Source organism: Engystomops pustulosus, chromosome 4, assembly GCF_040894005.1.
Source record: "Engystomops pustulosus chromosome 4, aEngPut4.maternal, whole genome shotgun sequence".
In the NCBI taxonomy this organism is placed as follows: domain Eukaryota; kingdom Metazoa; phylum Chordata; class Amphibia; order Anura; family Leptodactylidae; genus Engystomops; species Engystomops pustulosus.
Genome location: NC_092414.1, coordinates 220,980,924 through 221,001,716, shown reverse-complemented (window position 1 = coordinate 221,001,716; position 20,793 = coordinate 220,980,924). Strand labels below are relative to the sequence as shown.

The following is a 20,793-nucleotide window of genomic DNA, read 5'->3' as shown; positions in this document are numbered from 1 at the left end:
TGTTCTTCACTGTCTTTTTCACTTAAATGATCCTGTGGTCACTGTTTTTATTCTATTCTTCATTGTTCTTCACTGTGTTTGTTTAATTAAATGCTCGATCTCGAGCAGGGGAAATACTCGTCCGAGCAACGAGCCGTTTCGAGTACCTTAATACTCGAACGAGCATCAAGCTCGGACGAGTATACTCGCTCATCTCTAAATACAATCAATTATTCGTACTGTGCCCCAGAATACCACAGCCCCCCAATATTAGAGAAACAAAAACAAAGAGACTGTCAAGTTTAAAAATCTTTATTGAACGCTGATAGTTCTTATATAATATTTATTTATACAATAAATGACATGGTCGGATACATCTTGAGGTTTGTGTATTTCATATTTTAAGACTGTTTATAGAAATTCTAAATCCTGACACAAGAGGTGAAATTGAGAAAACATTTTAGAAGTCCAAATTTGGTTAAAACCTGAGTAGATTCAATCTACTACAGATTCCACCACACAATTACTATTCGATTAAATTTATACTTGAATTCAATGTCTGATACGACGTTCATTCCACTTTCATCCCTAGTGAAAAAGGGAGGAGGGAGGGAGGTTAAACATATAACTGTTCATGAATGTGAAGGCCAAAGGCCAAGGGGGCATGGTACCTCAAAAGTGAGAGGTTTGACATAAAGTATGTGTGCTACACTACTTACTTGCTACATGTGTGAGTTTGATGTGTTCATACTCTAAGGGGTGCATTTACTTATCTGGTCCTGTCGCGATCCACGAGGTGCGTTGTCCCAAGAGGATGAAGTGCTAAGATCACTGCGCCCGATATCCTTCATGTGCCGCTTCCCCGCCGAGGTCCGCCGGAGTTCACCTCCTTCTCCCCGGTGCTTATAAGTACTGATCTTGCGACACAATTTGAAAGTTAAATCCCGCTCTTAGTCCGAATCAGTCGGGTTGTCCGACAGCCACGCCCCCAGATTTGTGTTGCATGAAAGTCGGTGCGATTGCGCCAAAATCAGATCGCGTGCGCCAAAAACCCCTGTTAAATGCGGCGCAAATCGGAAATAGTCGGGAAACCCGACGGAAATGCGGTCCGCGGACCCTTAGTAAGTGTGCCCCTATGTGTTTATAATATGTACTGTATGAATAAGTGTATAAGAGTATAAATGCGTGTGACCATACAAATATTGTTATTCTTTTAAAGGGAAGGGCACTACATTCAGATGTCTGCTCTTAGTTATGCTTTGTATTCTCTTAATTTTCCATGGAAAACTGTAAATTTTAAGCTCCGTACACAGCAGTCGTCTCCTTAACCTGGAAAACTGAAAATGCATATCCTCAATGTCTGAGATTGAAGAGGAGTAGAAATGTCTTGTATGGAAAGATAATTGTTATACAGGACACTTCTGCTAACAAGAAAGGAGAACAATTTTGTTTATTTACTCAATAAATTCTCTACTCCAGATGCTCTTCACAAATAATGTCACCACCATTTCCCTCCTGGGATTTCCTAATCTACAAAACTTCACATTTCCCTTCTTCTCCCTCCTGGTTCTTATCTTCTGTGGGACAATATCAGGAAACCTTCTTTTCGTGGTCTTGTATCTAGTGAGTAAAACCCTTCAGTCCCCCATGTACTTCTTCATTACACAGCTGTCATTGTGTGACCTCCTGCTGACCACAGACATTGTCCCTGTCCTTCTTCACACTGTCCTGTATGGAGGAAGTACTATCACTCTCATCGGATGCATCACCCAATTTTCTTTCTTTGCTATCTCAGAGTCTTCCGAATGTCTTCTCCTGTCGGTGATGTCCTATGACCGGTATGTGGCCATCTGTAATCCCCTCCATTATCACTGTATCATGAATCACGCGTTTTATGTGACCTCGGCAAATGTTCTTTGGCTGCTTGGATTTATGATGATGTTGATGGATGTAATTTCTATGTGTAACTTACATTTCTGTGGACCTCACGTCATTGACCATTTCTACTGTGACTTTGAACCAATAATGCAGCTTTCCTGCTCTGATACCTCCATAATTCACACTCAGGTTCTTATATTGGGAACTTTTGTAGTTTTGATGCCTTTTCTAGTAATAGTGACGTCCTACGTGTACATTGCCATCACCATCCTGAAGATCCCATCCACTACCGGAAGACATAAAGCCTTCTCCACCTGTAGCTCCCACCTCATTGTGGTCTCCATATTTTATGGGACATTAATCATGGTTTATATGTTTCCAACAAGAGGACAATCCATGACCCTGAGTAAGGTCCTGTCTCTGATGTATACAGTGCTGACCCCACTGCTTAACCCCATCATATACACCCTGAGGAAAAAGGACTTTAAAGAAACTTTTTATAAGTTTAAACATATCCTCTAATTCACACAAGAAGTTGTATTGAATAAATAATTCAAGGCTATTGACAAGTTGTATGAAACAGAGTTAAAAAAAAATGTTTTTGTATTTAAACCCTACACACAACATGATGGTATAACACGTCTTGATGTGGAGCTACCATAGGGGTCTGAACTAATAGTAAAAAATAAAAAATAAAATTAAAAATCTTTTTTTCTAATAAGTAAAAATTTAATCATTGCTTTTTCTTAAAACACATATAAAAACGTCTCAAAATGTCCAATCTACAAAATTATAAAAACGATTATTACTGGCAAAAAACCCTGTAATGGAAAATTTTACCCAAATGTCTGAATCATAATTTGAATAAAAAGTGATCAAAAGTGCATATAGGTCCCAAATTCAATCTAGTTTTTTTTATCAAAAAATATTTTGGTATCATAACGACCTTTACACAATAATAATAATAATAATAATAATAATAATAATAATAATAATAATAACAATAATAATAATAATCTTTATTTATATAGCGCCATCAAATTCCGTAGCGCTTTACAAATCATAGGGGACATATACAACTATATTACACAGAACAAACAGTCATATGGAACAATAGGAGTGAGGGCCCTCCTCACAAGAGCTTACAGACTATGAGGATAAGGGGGGACACAAGAGCTTACAGTCTATGAGGATGAGGGGGTGACACATTGTAGCTTCCTTCAAGGGTTCTGGGACTGCAAGAGGCCTTGAGTCCTGTCTAGCGAACTCTGCGCTGGGGTGATGGCACAGGTGCCCATAAAAAGGGCTCTGAGTGCCACCTCTGGCACCCGTGCCATAGGTTCGCCACCACTGGTCTATGAGGATGAGGGGGCGACACAAGAGGTTGTATAATGGTCCAGCCATTTTTTTTTATACGAGAACTATATAAAATAATTTAATAAATAAGTTAATAAATAAAAATTCTGCTGCTTGAACCATCAGCAGCCATCTTATTAACAAGGTCCAAGGTGAAAAAGACTGCAGATACAGAGAAGCCTGGAGCTTGGTATATATCTGCTGTTTGCCGGATAACATACGGGAGATAGGACATAGGATGGATTAGTAAAGGGAGAGGTGACATTTCATGCAGTTAGTGATGTGATAGATCTGCCTAAAGAGATGGGTTTCAAGAGCTCGTTTAAAGCTTTGGAGGGTGGGTATTAGTCTGAGAGTCCGGGAAAGGGCATTCCAGAGAATTGGAGCAACTCGAGAGAAGTCCTGGAGATATGCATGAGAGGTTCAAATTAAGGTGGAGATTAATCTAATATCACTGGCAGATCGAAGAGCACGGGAAGGGCGATAGACTGAGATGAGAGAAGAGAGATAGGGAGATGCAGAATTATTCTGAGCTTTGTGGATGAGGGTTATTATTTTAAAGTGAATATGGAAGGAGACAGGCAGCCAGTGCAGTGATTGACACAGACTGGAGGCATCCGTGTAGCATTTGGTCTGAAAGACGAGCCTGGCTGCTGCATTAAGAATAGATTGTAGAAGAGAAAGTTTAGCAAGTGCAAGACCGATTAGCAGAGAGTTACAGTAGTGTAGTCGAGAGTGAGTAAGCACAACAATTAGCATTTTAGAAGTTTCAATTGTTAGAAATTGGCGGATTCTGGAAATGATTCTGAGATGCAAGCGGAAAGAGCGAGCAAGAGATTGAATATATGGTTAAAAGGAGAGGTCAGAGTCCAGCACAACCCCAAGACAGCGACCTGCTGCCTTGGTGCTATAATGATCCCACAGACCGAGTTGGAGAGGTCAGGTTTAGGTAAGTTACTAGTTGGTGGAAAGACAAAAAGTTCAGTCTTAGAAAGATTAAGTTTTAAGAAGAGAGAGGACATGATGCTAGAGACAGCAGAGAGACATTCACTAGTGTTCTGGATTAAGGCAGGGGTGATGTTACGTGCAGAAGTATATAGCTGGGTGTCATCAGAATAGAGCTGATACTGGAAACCAAATCTGCTGATAGTTTGTCCAATGGGGGCAGTATAGAGGGAGAAGAGAAGAGGACCTAGGACTGAGCCCTGAGGAACCCCGACACTGAGAGGAAGATGAGAAGAGAAAGATCCAGAAAAGGAGACACTGAAAGTGCAGACAGAGAGATAGGAAGAAAACCAAGGGAGTGCAGTATCCTTTAGGCCAATGGAGGGAAGCATCCTGAGGAGGAGCTGGTGGTCCACAGTATCAGACGCTGCCGTTAAATCCAGAAGAATGAGGAGCGAATAGTCACCTTTGGATTTTGCAATGAGGAGATCATTGGAGACTTTAGAAAGAGCAGTTTCAGTGGAGTGCATAGAGCGGAAACCAGATTGCAGGTGGTCAAGGAGGGAGTTAGCTGAGAGATAGCGGGTTAGTCGAGAATAGACCAAGCGTTCCAGGAGTTTGGAGATGAAAGGGAGGTTAGAAACTGGTCTGAAGTTACTAGCATTGGATGGGTCGAGTGAAGGTTTCTTTAGTAAAGGGGTAACAACAGCATGCTTGAAAGAAGAGGGGACAACACCAGAAGAGAGAGAGAGGTTGAAGATTTTAGTGAGATGAGAAGTGGCAGCTGGGGAGAGAGACTGTACGAGATGTGAGGGGATGGGTCACTGATGCAGGTAGTGGGGCGAGCAGAGGAAAGAAGCCTGGACATTTCTTCCTCTGTGAGCATTTCAAAGGAAGAGAGTGAACAAGGTACCAGAGGGAAGAGGATTAGTGGTAGGAGTGGATTGAGCAATTATTTCCTGACGAATGCAATCAATTTTTACCTAATCAAGTAGGTGGCCAGATCTTCAGCCCCAAGGTCTGTGACAGGTGGCTGCACCTTTAGTGTTAGTAAGGAGTAAAGAGTATCAAAGAGCCTTTTGGGGTTGTTGGTAGAGAGTTAGAGTACTCACAACTGCTCGTTGCTGGGACGAATATTTCGCCAGCTCGAGAAAATGGCATCTTTCGCCATTTTGATTTTTGGCAGCCAGAAACAGAGCCAATCACAAGCCAGGAGACTCTGCAGTACACCCAGCATCACGTGGTACACTTACATGTCGATAGCAGTGGTTGGCTGGCCTGATCAGGTGACCCTGGAATATATTAGCCCCTGCCCGCGCTGCTCGGATCATTCTCTGTCTGGATGCCGCTAGGGAGAGAGCTGCTGCTGCTACAGGGATAGCGTTATGGTGTTGTATTAGATTACTGTTAGGCAGGAGTGAGTCTACAAGAACCCAACAGCCCTTGTTAGAGCTACAATAGCGTAATTTTATTATTTTTTTATTTGCTTGTGGCTGGGCTTGCTGGCACTAGTAGTGCAGCTAGTACCATATTGTGCCGAATTTGCAGGGAGATTTGTGAACGTTATTTTTGGCTCGTAGTGACACACATATCCATGTCAAACAGCTAAGTGGGACAATTTAATGGGGGTTTGATTGAATTAGGCACAGTTGCCGATTTTTTTTTTCAAAAGTGAAAGTAAAAGTCACAGCCCAAAATCCTTTTGTGTGCTGTCAGTGTTGCAAATGCAATTTCATCTAGCTTAGTCTGCCTGCTACTGTTTAGCAAGCCAGTCTCCAGAAATCCCAATCCACATTCTCTCTGCCGGTGAAGCATACTGTACTTTTATTGTAGACTTTATTTGGAAAATGTTGAACCCGAGGGATAAGGGTAGTGGACGAGGTCGTGGGCATGGGCATCCAATTACTGCAGGGGTCAGAAGCTGTGGTCCTGGGCATGGTGAGACACTACCTGCTGATGAAGGAGCAGGGAAACGCCGCAGAGCTACACTCCCTAGCTTCATGTCTTAACTTACTGGTAGAGCACTGTTGAGAACAGGTGCGAACAGGTGATGTCGTGGATTGCGGACAATGCTTCAAGTCATTTGTCCACCAGTCAGTCTTCCACGCAGTCCACCCATGTTACCCAAGTGAGCACTCCTCCAGCTCCTCCACCTCAAACTCCTTTTCCCCAGCCTGCCCCCTCCCAGGAAAATTTGGAATTTGATCCGGCATACTCTCATGAACTGTTTTCTGGACCCTTCCCAGAGTCACTTCTCAGGTTGCTGCTGAGCTCTTTCCCGATGCCCAGGTTTTTCAATGGTCGCAGTCTGTGGGTGTTGATGACATTGTTGATGTAGTGGAAGAAGTGTGTAAAGAGGTTTCGGACGATGAGGAGACATGGTTGTCAGACAGTGGTGAAGTAGTTGTCAGGGCAGGAAGTCCAAGGGGCGAGCAGATTGAGTGATCGGAGGATGATGAGGTGACAGACCCAAGCTGGGTTGATGGGCCGGGTGAACACAGTGCTTCTGAGACGGAGGAGAGTCCTCGACAAGAACAGGTTGGAAGAGGCAGTGGTGGGGCCAGACGGAGAGGCAGGGCCAGAGCTGGTGCATCAGCGCCAAATGTTTCACGTAGTGAAGCTCCCGTGGCGAGGGCTAGATTTTCTCAAGTCTGGAGGTTCTTTAAAGAAACAGCAGATGACCGACGGACTGTGGTGTGCAACCTGTGCCACACCAGGATCAGCAGGGGTTCCACCACTTCTAGCTTAACCACCAGCAGTATGCGCAGACATATGAGTGCTAAACACCCCACTCAATGGAACCAAGGCCGTTCACCTCCGGCCGGGCCCACCACTGCTCCTTCCCCTGTGTTATTTGCTGCCTCTGCTAATTGTTTCAACGGCTTGCACATAAAACTTGTTAATTTTGTTGCCAGCCTTCTGTGTTATCCACAAAATATACCGCCAAACTTTTATCTATGAAGGATATTATTTCAGCGCTACTTGCACATCTCTTTACATTCCCCTCCCCCGCCATAACCAGGCCAAATACTTATAAGAACAGTGCTACACTTGATCATACACAAAAGGATTTTAGAAATGCTGTTTGTAGCCAGAGTACACTCTGGTTATGTCGCCTGGACAACCGCCAGCCTGAGGCCGCTTCGGCCGCTGCCTCCACACGTCGTCCACATAGCTGCCTCCATACATCGTCCCCTTAGCAAACGAGCTGTGTCAGGCAGAATTTTCGGGTGTTTCACCAGATACGTAATGGAACTCGGCCCATCTGTCAACGCCATAGCAGAATTTTCGGGTGTTTCACCAGATACGTAATGGAACTCGGCCCATCTGTCAACGCCATGCTGGAGACCTGAAGTTTCAATCATAACGGCGCGATATAGATGCCCCATTCTGTCGCTCTTAATTATGGAACCATTTCCAAAAAAAAAAAAATATAGAACCACAATGCTATTCCATTATTCGTAGATGAAGTATTCAAAAGACCCCGCCTGCTTTGAAAATGAGAATTTTTTCAAAGTAAAAGCTTCGGGCCCCCAGGTCCATTTTGAGTGGGGAGGAGCCGAGAGGTAGGGGTTTGGACAGGTGAAATCTCACCTGGCAGCGGACCACCAGCTTCATCCCAAGATCGAACTAACATCGTTTTAACTGCAGCAACTTTAATCTACTACTATAAAGTTTTACCTCTAAAATCTATCTTTTCACTCCTCTTTTCTCACCTCCTTATGTTCACCTCGGGTGCCATAACCCCCCCCACTGCCTCTACACGTCGTCTACATAGCAGCCATCACACGTCGTCTCGATAGCTGCCATCACACGTCGTCTGGATAGCTGCCTCCACACGTCGTCCCCTTAGCAACGAGCTGTGTCAGGCTACATTTTCGGTTGTTTTACCGGCTGTGATTTTCTGGTATTTTATATGGGTCACTCATTTTGACAATGGATGCAAAGCTGTATGAGTGTGCGTCTCCCCACACATGCCTCCAAATGTCGTCTCCATAGCAGCCTCCACACGTCGTCTCGATAACTGCCTCCACACGTCGTCTCCATAGCAGCCTCCAGACACAGTCTCCATAGCAGCCTCCACACGCTGTCTCCATAGCTGCCTCCACACGTTGTCTCCATAGCAGCCTCCACATGTCGTCTCCATAGCTGCCTTCACACGTTGTCTCATTAGCTGCCACCACACGTTGTCTCCATAGCAGCCTCCACATGTCGTCTCCATAGCTGCCTCCAAAAGTCGTCTCCATAGCTGCCTCCACATGTCGTCCCCTTAGCAAACGAGCTGTGTCAGGCTCATTTTTCGGGTATTTCACCAGATACGTTATGGAACTTGGTCACTCTGTCGCCGCCATGCTGTGTTATCGACTAAATATACCGTCAACCTTTTGTTCACATAGGAAATCATTTCAGCGCTTCTTGTTCACCTCCTTTGGTTCCTCTCTGCCGCCATAACCAGGCCAAATACTGATACGTACAGTGCTACACGTTATCCTCGCCAAAACGAAAATTTTTAATTGGTTTGAAGCCTGAGTCCATTTGGGGTATGTCGCCATGCCACTCTCTAGCCTGCTGCCGCTGCCTCTGCATGCCGTCCTCTATAGTGTCAGGGTCAATTATTGGATGTTTTAGATGCTATCTAGCCTCATTCGGTCACTCTGTCATCACCATGCTGTTGCCCATAATTTTGGCATAATGGTGTGATTAAGCAGCCTCAGAGGCATCCATGCATGCTGTCCCTGCTGTTTCCTGTCCATTTCCGTGGTGTTTCCATCATTTTCTGAGGTTTCCAGGTTTTTGGCCAAGGAGGAATGACCTGGAAGGTGCATTGTGGAGAGAGGAGTATGCCTACCCCTCCTCACTGCCTATTCTCAGGTCTGGAGCAGTGAGAAAAGTGTAAGATAATGATGCAACCGAGGCAGAGTCATCCTGCTGGATCCATGTTTCCATGATGGCAAGCATGTCAAAAGACTTAGAAAGAAAGTGGTAATTAACTTATTCTAGTTTATTACTCACAGACCAGGCGTTCAATATGGCACATTGAAAAGGGGTTACGGGTGGAGGAGGAGAAGAGGGGATACGCTGAATCTTAATAAGGTTAGCAGGGTTTCTGTATAAAGTGTCAGAATAAGCAGAAGATGGGCCTGGGTTAGGAGAACAGAGAAAAACAAATTGAGGGGCATAGATGAACATTAAATCAGGTAGGACAGAAAATGGTCAAATGTTACAGAAAGAAACAGACACATGCAATACTAGGGCAATTAATAGATATATACCATTGCAGAGAGTGAGACTGGCTTTAACCCCTTACGACTTGTGACGTAATACTACGTCACATGCTGGGTGCTGGTGCATGGAGAGGGCTCACGGGTGGAGCCCTCTCCATAGCCGGTAAGTCTTACCTGTAACACCTGCGATCGGTGCCAGCACCGATCGTAGGTGTTTTCCCACTGATCGCCACAGTGATGTCATTGGGGAACGTAGATCCATCGCTATGACAGCCTCAGGTCTTCCAAAGACCAGAGGCTGCTTCGGGTTAACCTAATCATTACAATGTGCTATCAGCACATTGTAATGAATGAGGAGTAAAATCCCCATGTACTGCCATACTGTAGTATACATTACACTGTAATATGGCAGTATATGATAGAATCGTACAGACAACCTAGGGTTAAAGTACCCTAGGGAGTCTGAAAAATAGTAAAAATAAAAATAATTAAAAAAAATAATAAAAAAACTTAAAAACTCAAATCACCCCCCTTTCCTTAGAACTGATATCAATATAAATAAACAGTAAAAATCATAAACACATTAGGTATCACCGCGTCCAAAAATGCCTGATCTATCAAAATAAAATATTGTTTTTTTACTGCATTTAACCCCGTAACGGCCCAAAGTTGAAAATGACACTTTTTTGCCATTTTAAAAAAAATTACAAATTCTATGAAAAGTGATCACAAGGTCGTACAGTCCTAAAATTGGTAACATTGTAAACATCATCAAAAGCCACAAAAAATGACACCTCCCAAAGCTCCATATAAAAATGTTATTAGAGCCACAAGATGGCAAAATCCAAAAATCCAAAAAAATCCAATTTTTTTGTACAGGAGGTTTTAATTTTTGTAAATGTATGAAAATATTATAAAACCTATACAAATTTGGTATCCCCGTAATTGTACTGACCCAAAGAATAAAGTAGACCTGTCATTTGGGGTGTACAGTGAAATTCGTAAAATCCAAGCCCACAAGAATACGGCACAAATGCGTTTTTTTTACCAATTTCACTGCATTTGGAATTTATTTCCTGCTTCCCAGTACACGACATGGAATATTAAATAACACCATTTTTAAGTATAATTTGTTATGCAGAAAATAAGTCATAACACTGCTCTGTAAAGTTATAGATTTTTGAAGGTGGGGAGTGAAAAATGAAAACTCAAAAACAAAAAAGGGCTGTGGCGGGAAGTGGTTAAAGACACAGTAGATGGGTGAAAAGAAGAGGAGAGTTTGATGTTATATCCATTCAATGTCAAACTGCAGCATACTTATCAGAATATTATACTTAGCAGAATGCTATGCTATTTACACAAAATGGGGGGTGTAATTTTCAGTGTACGTTGAAAGCCATAAAAACAAAGTGGACAAGAAAATGAGGCAAATTGGTTCTTTCATGAATTTCACCACATTTAGATTTTTTTTCTATCTTCCCAGAACACAACATTGAATATTAAATACTGATGCTAAAAAGTAAAAGAAAACAAGTGTAACACAGCACTGTACCATGGAGAAATAAAAAAGTTATAGAATTCTGAAGGTTGGTAAAAACAGTAACAAAAACGTGGCAAAAGAATCTGTAAGGGTTAAAACTAGTGATGAGTGGACCCAAACCAAATTTGGTGTTTGGGAAAAAGTTCCAAGCTGCTTTATTGACTGGTGAGCAGCCAATAAAGGAGCTTATAGCTCCATAGAAATCACACAGGCAACCACTTCTCAAAACCAGCAATTTCCCTTTTCAGGGCACTGAGGAGACTGCTGTATACAAAGAGGAGACTACTGTTATTACAGACAGGTAGAAATCTGAAACCATTGCCATTTTTAATGAAATCTGAAGAACTGCATTAGGCTACTGATAGGCTTCTATGGTGCTTGAATAGTATTAATGCTTAAAGAGGATTATACAGCAATACTTGCAAAGACCAGACAGGAATATTAGCATTTACTGCATTAGGTCCTGATGTGAGGGGAGAGGTGAAGGGTTTTGTAGAAAGGAGGCAGTATAAGTTAAAGACAATCTGATGGAACTTGGGGCACTCTTTGCAAAGTAATTGACCAAAGACTTACCTTAGTGTGGCCTCTCCATTCTAGAAATGACACATAGTACTTAACACAATTGTTATTATTTTATTAAATGTTTAAATTATTTTTGTTTGTTTAGTTTTTGTTTTATGCTATCATTAAAGTACTTTCTGTGGCCCATTTTGGGCAAGGCATTTTACCATTTCTCAACCTTCTAGCCACCATCTCACAGCCATAATTATAATCTGGGTCCCCATTGACTTCAATTTAAAGTTCAGCCCTCTGTCCGGCTCCTGAACCAAATTTTGTTGTGAAATTCAGAAAAAACCTGTCAAAACCAAATTTCTACCCACTGGCTAATTTCTGGTTATAGCTAATCTGTCGACTTTGTGGTCAGATAAAATCTGATTGGCTGGTAAGTGAAGTATCTTGCTGAACTGTTTGATGCAAATGTGTGTTCTGCATGCAAAGAATTCCTCTATGTAAATTCAAATGAGCATTTTTCTTCACTAAAGGAACCCCAATGGATCCACTTTTCTGTAGTTTTCGCACCCAACACTTTGTTATATTTAAGTATTGCATTATAATTCACCCTGTCTTACTACCCCAAGAAACAACTTACTTTATTTAGGGCATGTCTTTTCTCAAGATAGACATGTTTGAGGACAGCCAACACTTAATTCACTTTTTTGTTTTTGTTTTCAAACGTTTTTATTACATTTTTTATCATATAACACAAAGAGAAAAACATGTGTAGTGTAGTGTAGTGGCAACAAAAACACAGAACTGGTGTCTTACATTGATACTAAAATGTCAAGAACATTGAAAATGGTCGCAATCAAGGTCTATAAGCAAGTTATATATTTCACCACAAGAAGAACGTAGGGCCCTGTACAATATCTGAAACAACATTAAAAAATTAACCATTTACGGAGACAGAGACCACAACAAAGACAAGCATGTACACTAGAAAAAAATTGATGAATTGGACAATGGGGAGAGTGTGGGAAGGACTACTCGATACTGGGGGAATTCTTGTGATTGCTGGCTACTGGCACCATTATTGTGATTAATAGCTACTGTGGGCATCAATGTGACTACTAGCTACAGGCACCACTGTGACTACTCCCTACTGGGGCCATCACGGTGATGGTTGGCTATTGGGATCATCACTGTGACTACCTTGCCACTGGGGGCATCACTGTAACTTCTGGCTACTGAGGGCATCAGTGTGGCTGCTATCGATTGGGATCATCCCTGTGACTACCGTGCCACTGTGGGGCATCACTGTGACTACTCATCATTAGCTACTGGTAGAATTCTTGTGATTGTTGGCTACTGGGGCCATTACTGTGACTAATGGATATTGGGGGCATCACAGTAACTGTGGGCTACTGGCATCAGTGTGACTACTTGCTATTGGGGGTATTACTGTTTCTGCTGGCTAATAGGGGGATCATTGTGACTGCTGTCTACTGGGTACATTAATGTAAATATTCAACCTTTGACAAAGAGCTGTTGCCATCTAAATGTGTTGGGGAGGTGCAGGGCAGCTTCTCCTACTCTGCGCAGTGTTGCATCCTGTCCTGATTCTTACAGGTAATTTATGACGATCATAGTTGTTATTTTTTACAAAACTGCACCAGTACCCCTTTGTTTATGTAATGGGTGCTCCTGCGACCCATCTCCCTTGTTGCAGGTGCCACCGTACCCCTCTCAGCTGCTCCGATCCCCTGGCGATCCACTAAATTCGCCATGATCCAGCGCTGACTCCGGCAGCATCGCCCACCTCCCCGTCTCCTAGGGTGTGTGCACGGCAGCTTCAAGAAATTTAAAGGCCCAGCATGTGGATAATTGGCGCTGGCTGGCCAGCCATTCTAGTTAAATTCCAGCTCCTTCCTGTGTCCCCTGCCCTATCTATGTGCTTATGCCTTAGAAAAAGCTCCACAGTGATCTTCCTGCGTTCCTGTATGTTCCTGCTCTTGTCTTCCCGTGTTCCCATGTTCCTGAGTTCCTGTATGTTCCTGCTCTTGTCTTCCCGTGTTCCCATGTTCCTGAGTTCCTGTATGTTCCTGCTCTTGTCTTCCCGTGTTCCCATGTTCCTGTGTGTTCCTGCTCCTGAGTTCCCATGTCCCATCTTGCTGCTTTCCTGTGTGCCTGTGCCCCGTGTGCCTATGTTCCCATTTCCATCTGCCTGAGCCTCCCGTTGCTGACCTCAGATTAGACTTGACCTTGCATCTCTGCCGCCAGCCCTGACCCTGTGCCTTAACCTGACCATGAGACTGTCTCCTGCTAAGGTACCTCGACCTCTGCTGCCAGGGCTAGTCGCACCTGTGGAAAGACCTAGTGGTACCCACCACAGCAAGACCATCCTGCTTTGCCAGGGCCTCTGGTGAAGACCAGGTACCACTTAGATTCTGGTCCCAGACGTCGGCTAGTACCACCTCCCGTGGTGGTCCGGAGGATCCACTGATCCAGAGTCCTGACAGCTTACTTGTTTGTTAACCTCTCTGTCTACATATTTGTGATTTAACCAGTTGTGATCTTATTAAACTGTGTGGATCTGCATACAATATTATGGTTACTTGGTGATTTGCTGCACTATTTTCTGCTCCATATTTACCTCTGCTATCTAACTTTATGTCTGAGCTTTTTAATACATATTTGGCAAACATTGAAATTTTAATCTGCATGCTGGTGTTGCTCTTTCTCTCTTTTTTGGTTTTGTGTATCCTGAAGCTCAACTAGCTGGTTACACTTCCTGTGACCCTTACACATATTTTTTGCAATTGCATTTACATGGTTATTCCCTTATATTTTTGTTCTTTTTAGGCAAGTTGGGGGCATTAATGTGACTACCAGCTTCTGTAAGGTATCACTGTGACTAATGGGTGCAGGAGGAATCACTGTGACTACCGGCTACTGGGAGCAGGCATTTGGACTACTGTCTACTGGGGGAAGGCACTGCATCTATAGGCTACTGGGGACAGGCACTGTGACTACTGACTCTTGGCTACTGTGTGGGGGATTTTGAATGTGACTATTGGATTTTGTGTGGGGGCACTGTGAGCCATTTAAAGGCACTGTGACTAGATTAGCTACTTTTGGTGGGCACTTTGACTGTATTGGCTACTGTGTGAGGGCACCATTACTATATTGGCAACTGTGAGGGGGGTGTTACTATATTGGTTACTGTGGGGACATAATAATGACATTTAGGGAAAAAGAACAGTTTTAAATTTGTGATAAGAAGATAGAGGAGACGATGATGAAGTGAAGATAGGGGTTAACTTGTTGTCAATGGACAAACCCTTTCAGTGATGTAGCTAATTTCTTCATTAATAAACTTAGAACTGCCAATGGGGGGGCATCTTATTTTCTCTGGAGATGTGTTTTGGTGTGCTTTATTTAATAAAGCAAAGATTAACTCACCTTGTGTAGTAGGAACAAATTCATAAATTTCACTGTCCTACTTATTAAAAGGGGGGATGATTTAATAAAATAAGACTCAAATTGATTAAAGACACAGTCACTAGGTGGGTTAAATGAGGTAGGTGGAAGGTCCCCTCAGTGGATTTTTTGGACAACATGATGATTGTAAATAATTACTTCCCTCTTCTCAGAATATTCTGAATGTTATGAAAAGCTTCTTTAAAGTCGTTGTTCCTCAAGGTATATATGATGGGGTTAAGCAGTGGGGTCAGCACCGTATACATCAGAGACAGGACCTTACTTAGGGTCAGGGATTCTCCTCTTGTTGGAAACATATAAACAACCATTAATGTCCCAAAAAATATGGAGACGACAATGAGGTGGGAGCTACAGGTGGAGAAGGCTTTATGTCTTCCGGTATTGGATGGGATCTTCAGGATGGTGATGACAATGTACACATAGGAGGTCAGTATTATCATAAATGGTAAAATTGTAAGTAAAGATCCCATAACTATACTCTGGATGTGAATTCTGGTTGTATCTGAGCAGGAGAGCTGCAGAATTGGTTCAATGTCACAGAAGAAATGGTCAATTACGTGTGGTCCACAGAAATATAATCTATACATGGAAAATACATCAATAAATGTCACCATAAAACCAATCAACCAAATGATGTCTACTAATATCACACATAATTTATGACTCATGATGGAGTGATAACGGAGGGGGTTACAGATGGCCACATACCGGTCATAGGACATCACCGACAGGAGAAGACATTCTGAAGACTCTGAGATAGCAAAGAAAAAAAACTGGATGATGCAGCCAATAAGAGTCATTGTACTTCCTCCATACAGGACAGTGTGAAGAAGGACGGGGACAATGTCTGTGGTCAGCAGGAGGTCACACAATGACAGCTGTGTAATGAAGAAGTACATGGGGGACTGAAGGGTTTTACTCACTAGATACAAGACCATGATAAGAAGGTTTCCTGATATTGTCCCACAGTATATAAGGACCAATAAAGATGAGTAAACAAATGGAAAATTTTGAAGATTAGGAAATCCCAAAAGTAAGACAGAGGTGATATTATGTTTCATAACCATCTGGAGAAAGAAAGAAAGTTAATAATGTGCTACTTCTCATTTTTTATCCTATAAGGTTTTAATTATAATAAAAAGTTGTAAATATGAGACACATAATAAAGATGTCATCTTTATTCATAAGCTTCCACGCAAGAGATTGGGGCAGATTTACTTACCCGGCCCATTCGCGATCCAGCGGCGCGTTCTCTGCTCTGGATTCGGGTCCGGCCGGGATTTATGAAGGCAGTTCCTCCGCCGTCCACCAGGTGGCGCTGCTGCACTGAAAATCATCTCATCGCGCCGGAATGCACCACCTCGGACCAGGTGAAGGTAAGCGCTTTGGAAGCGACACTTTTTCGTTTTTTAAATGCGGCGGTTTTTCCAAATACGTCGGGTTTTCGTTCGGCCACGCCCCCCGATTTCCGTCGCGCGCATGGCGGCGCCGATGCGCCACAATCCGATCGCGTGCGCCACAATCCCGGGGCAATTAAGGTACAATCGGCGCAAATCGGAAATATTCGGGTAACACGTCGGGAAAACGCGAATCGGGCCCTTAGTAAATGACCCCCATTGTATTTGTCATGTTCTTAATATTTTAAATTTTTGAAGTTTTGATTCCCAGAAGATTCTCTATGTGGTGTTTTATTTCTTCCATAATGTACAACATTTACAAAGTAATCCTATTCATTATTGTGGGATTGCAGCTGTTTGAGAATGAAGATGGAGAAGATGGAAAAGAAAAGGACAGGTATAGACAGTGAACTCGAAAGCTAGACCCACTCAGCTTTCCCTCCCTACTTGCCAATCCAACACTAGACCATCAGTGACAACTGGTCAATGTTCCCTTCCTGTGCCAAAGTGACAACACGGAGACAATACAAACATAGAAGAATCATCATAGAAATGTGGCTTTAAACCAAGGGGACAGTACAGAATCAAGAGACAAACAGATGGTCAGAAAACAAGCCAAGATTAGAAATACAAAAGTCTAGAAAACAACAGCAGGCTCCAAAGAAGACTTATAATAAACACTGGGAAGTTGGTAGACAACCCTCGTATGAGTCTTCAGAATCTTAGTCCAAACAGTGATTAGACAAACCGCCTGACATCCAGACTAAACAGACTAGCAGGGGAAGAATGTGAGTGGAGAAGGTACACATACATTAAAGCTAGCGTAACAGTCTGCAGCCCAAAGCAAAGTCAGCAGGAGACAGACAGGTGTGAAATACAGCTGTGTTCGGACTAGATAGCAGTGCATGTTATGCCTTACTTTAAGGGCAGATGATTGCGCTGAATTTGTAGCAGGCATAGGAATAACATATATTTTGTCCTTCTAGTGTATGGATACGTAAAATATCTTCTTCTTCTTGATTAACATTCTTGATACAAATATTAAAAATCAACCACAACAGAATGTTTTCATGATTTACCTCTTTTTTCGTCTCTATATTGAGCTTTACTTCTTAGCCTATGAATCTCATGTTTAATCATTCTTGCAAAACATGTCATATTCACTGTATTTAGCTGCATTACAGACGCCTTACAGCTGATCACTGCAACCTGGGACTATAGTAACATCCAGAGAACTTCACCAGAGGTCACAGTGGACAGAGGTCCGTCTTTAACTAGAAGTCGTCTGTAAGTTGGGTGCCCTTAAGTAAGGGACTGCCTGTATAATGTTTTGTACAGAATTTATTTATGTACAATGCAAAGTTGATAACACTATGGGCAGATTATTATACTTACCCTATGCTCATCCTTGGTCATGGTCGATGAAGACCACCTGGAGATGGAGAATGAGCCAATACGTAACTTACAAAATGAACAGCTCACAGTACAATGGATATAACTCTATACATGACCCTGCAAGTCCAGGCAGCTGTGTCTACCATGGGAGCTATGGACTTGGGTAAGGGTTTTCTCCAGCACTCCATTTAAAATCGTGTCTACATCATCAAGTTATTAAAATACATTTTTAAAGGTTCAAAGGTCTTATAGAATATTTATGAACATTGTGCTCGATGAAAGAAACTGCAGAGAAGAATCAGACAAGGATACATGGGAGCTGCTTGTATCTAGAAAAAGAATTCTACATGAGAAGTTACTTCTTTCTAGCTCAGAGTAAAAGTTGAGGAAGGACACATCTGCACATCTGTCTGATGATTGCGTGTTCTGTGATGTGTGTACTAATAAGTTCAGCGCAATAAATCCCACACAACACCTGTGCACACAGCATCATATGGAGATAAAGGGATAAGGCTTTGTTATACAGACATTTTATACAAGATTGATCTGTATCTGGGGATCCCACGGAGGTCTCCACCAGCCTCCCCTGTGTATAGACATCATGTATGAAGAAAGTCACCTGAGACACAATCTTTAGGGAAATTTAAACATAAAAAACAATTCAGAATTAAATTAATGTAGAAAATGTCAAAATGTTCATAAGAAGACCATACGGTGTGTTACCTGGGGTCTAATTCTAAGTTTAGATTTAATAATTAGTGAATTAGATGTGCGTCCTGTATGCTGTCTGAAAAGACTGCTTTGCTTATTGTATGGTTTCTGTTGAGGTCTTACTAGTAAGGATCGGACCCAGTGAGTTTTGGGTTCAGCAGAGATCAGAGACCCAAACCTTAATATTGGTGTCTTGATCCTGGTTGTTGTCCAGATCTTGAATATGAACCTCCACCATTTAACACAGTTAACTGCACTCCCCTACTGTCAGGAAGATCCAAGTTGTGGTGTAAACTTAAAGGGGTATTCCCATCTGGGCATTTACATTTAATTGAATTCATTTGTCATGTGTAAACATTTCTTCATTTGAATGTTATTAAAATAAATGTTCCTGTGTGAAGATAATTTCTCATAAATGCAGTCATATGGTCCTTTAGAAATGAGATCAGCTTCCTTGGATAAAGCCACCTCTGCTGCAATGATTGTACAAAGAAGCAAAAGTTTTTGTATATAAAATGTCCGGGAGTTACTGTATGTCCCACAGCCGTCCTGTGGTAATGATCGCCGGATCCAGGAGGTCAGGCAGGACTCAATAGCTCATGTCTGGCCACCCCTGCCAAAATGTGAGGTGGTCGTATCCTAGGAAGCCATCTCGTTTCTAAGGGACAGAATGACTACATTTATGAGAAATTATCTTCACACAGGAACATTTTTTTAATAACATCTGATTGAAGAAATGTTTATACATGGCAGATTAATGAAACTGAATGTGAGTGCCCAGATGAGAATACCCCTTTATTGTCCACTGGCTCCTTACAGGGCACTTCCCCACAGGGATCAGACATTAATCATATCCAACAATCTGCTGCCTCTCTTGACCTATTAGAGGACCCCCTGACACCCCCATCAATGTATTTTCTGATGGATGTCTTCCTAGCCTCTCACAAGAAACCTTTTGGGGCACTTAGAACCGCTTTCCAACTATGTAGGACTTAAGGGACCTTTCACAGCATTTGCCCACTCAGGATGACCTCTTGATGTTTTGAATCCAATATATTAGTAGAATGATGCCAAGAGTTTACAAACCTCCGTGCTGATATCTCCTCATAGAAGCTCTGCAGGATACTCTGCAATATGGATGTCGGGGCAATAACCTGCATATTATGAGGGTGTCGGAATCTTATTGATTTCTATCTATCATTACCTCAATTTTTAATGGACTTTTGGATTAACTCTCTATGTCACAAATAGAGGTAGATACAGGCTCTTCATCCTCCCAATACTAACTCTCCTACCCCTGAGAAGTGATAAGAAACATACACTTTTGTGCCATTTAGAATCAGATCCTACAGAAGGTCAGATCCCATGAACAAACTCTCTACCAAGAGACTCTACCCAGAGGACAATTCTACATCCTCTTGTGGATTTTCTATGGAATAGCAGAATTCCACATAGATGGGGATTCCATTTTTTCCTAAATGTTTGTCATGATGGATGCCCAGCCATTTTGAGATTTCCAGAGGATCTCCTAATGTATCCGAGGGGCATTGACTTTGAGCAACTCTTGAGACCATTTCTGCTCAACCCTGTTCCAAAATAGGATAATTTAAAGGGGGGTTCACTGTTCATACCTGCACTTGAAAACACGTTATCGCAATCTGCCCTCTAAAAGGCTCCTTCCTTCCATTCTGCGCTCTGCTATGGGCCCCTAAAATAATTTACAGTCACATGTGGGGTTTGTTTTCTCATTTTATCCTTCCTGAAAGTCTAAATGTTAGTGATAAATCATTTTATTGTAAAAATTTTAAAATTCCAACTAGAACCTGCATTTTATCTTAATTCTTGTAATATGCTTAAAGGGTTAACAAACTAACCAAACACAAGTAGTGAATAATTTTAGGGGTGCATTTTTAAAAATATGGCAATTTGAGGGAAGTTTCTAATAAATAGAAAATTATAAAAATCCTTATGAAGATGAACTGTCCTTAAAAAATTGGTTCTGAAATTTACTTAAAAATTTGGAAAATCGTTGTTCAAACGTCCTAATTAGAGATGAGCGAACATACTCGTCCGAGCTTGATGCTCGATCGAGCATTAGCGTACTCGTAACTGCTCGTTGCTCGGACGAGTATTTCGCCCGCTCGAGAAAATGGCAGCTCCCGCCGTTTTGCTTTTTGGCGGCCAGAAACAGAGCCAATCACAAGCCAGGAGACTCTGCACTCCACCCAGCATGACGTGGTACCCTTACACGTAGATAGCAGTGGTTGGCTGGCCAGATCAGGTGACCCTGGGATAGACTAGCCGCTGCCCGCGCTGCTCGGATCATTCTTTGTCTGGATGCCGCTAGGGAGAGAGCTGCTGCTGCTCA

The 20,793-nt window shown here is 42.4% G+C and overlaps 2 protein-coding genes across 2 annotated transcripts; one reads left to right on the top strand and one right to left on the bottom strand.

Annotated features, from left to right (window-relative positions):
* Nucleotides 1-1,458: 1,458 nt before the first annotated feature.
* LOC140128683 (olfactory receptor 11A1-like) lies at nucleotides 1,459-2,379 on the top strand. Its single transcript, XM_072150382.1, has one exon. It carries the CDS (start codon nucleotides 1,459-1,461, stop codon nucleotides 2,377-2,379), a length of 921 nt encoding a protein of 306 aa, XP_072006483.1.
* Nucleotides 2,380-15,056: 12,677 nt separating this feature from the next.
* Nucleotides 15,057-15,989, bottom strand: LOC140128682 (olfactory receptor 10C1-like). The gene has a single exon (XM_072150380.1). It carries the CDS (start codon nucleotides 15,987-15,989, stop codon nucleotides 15,057-15,059), a length of 933 nt encoding a protein of 310 aa, XP_072006481.1.
* Nucleotides 15,990-20,793: the final 4,804 nt, after the last annotated feature.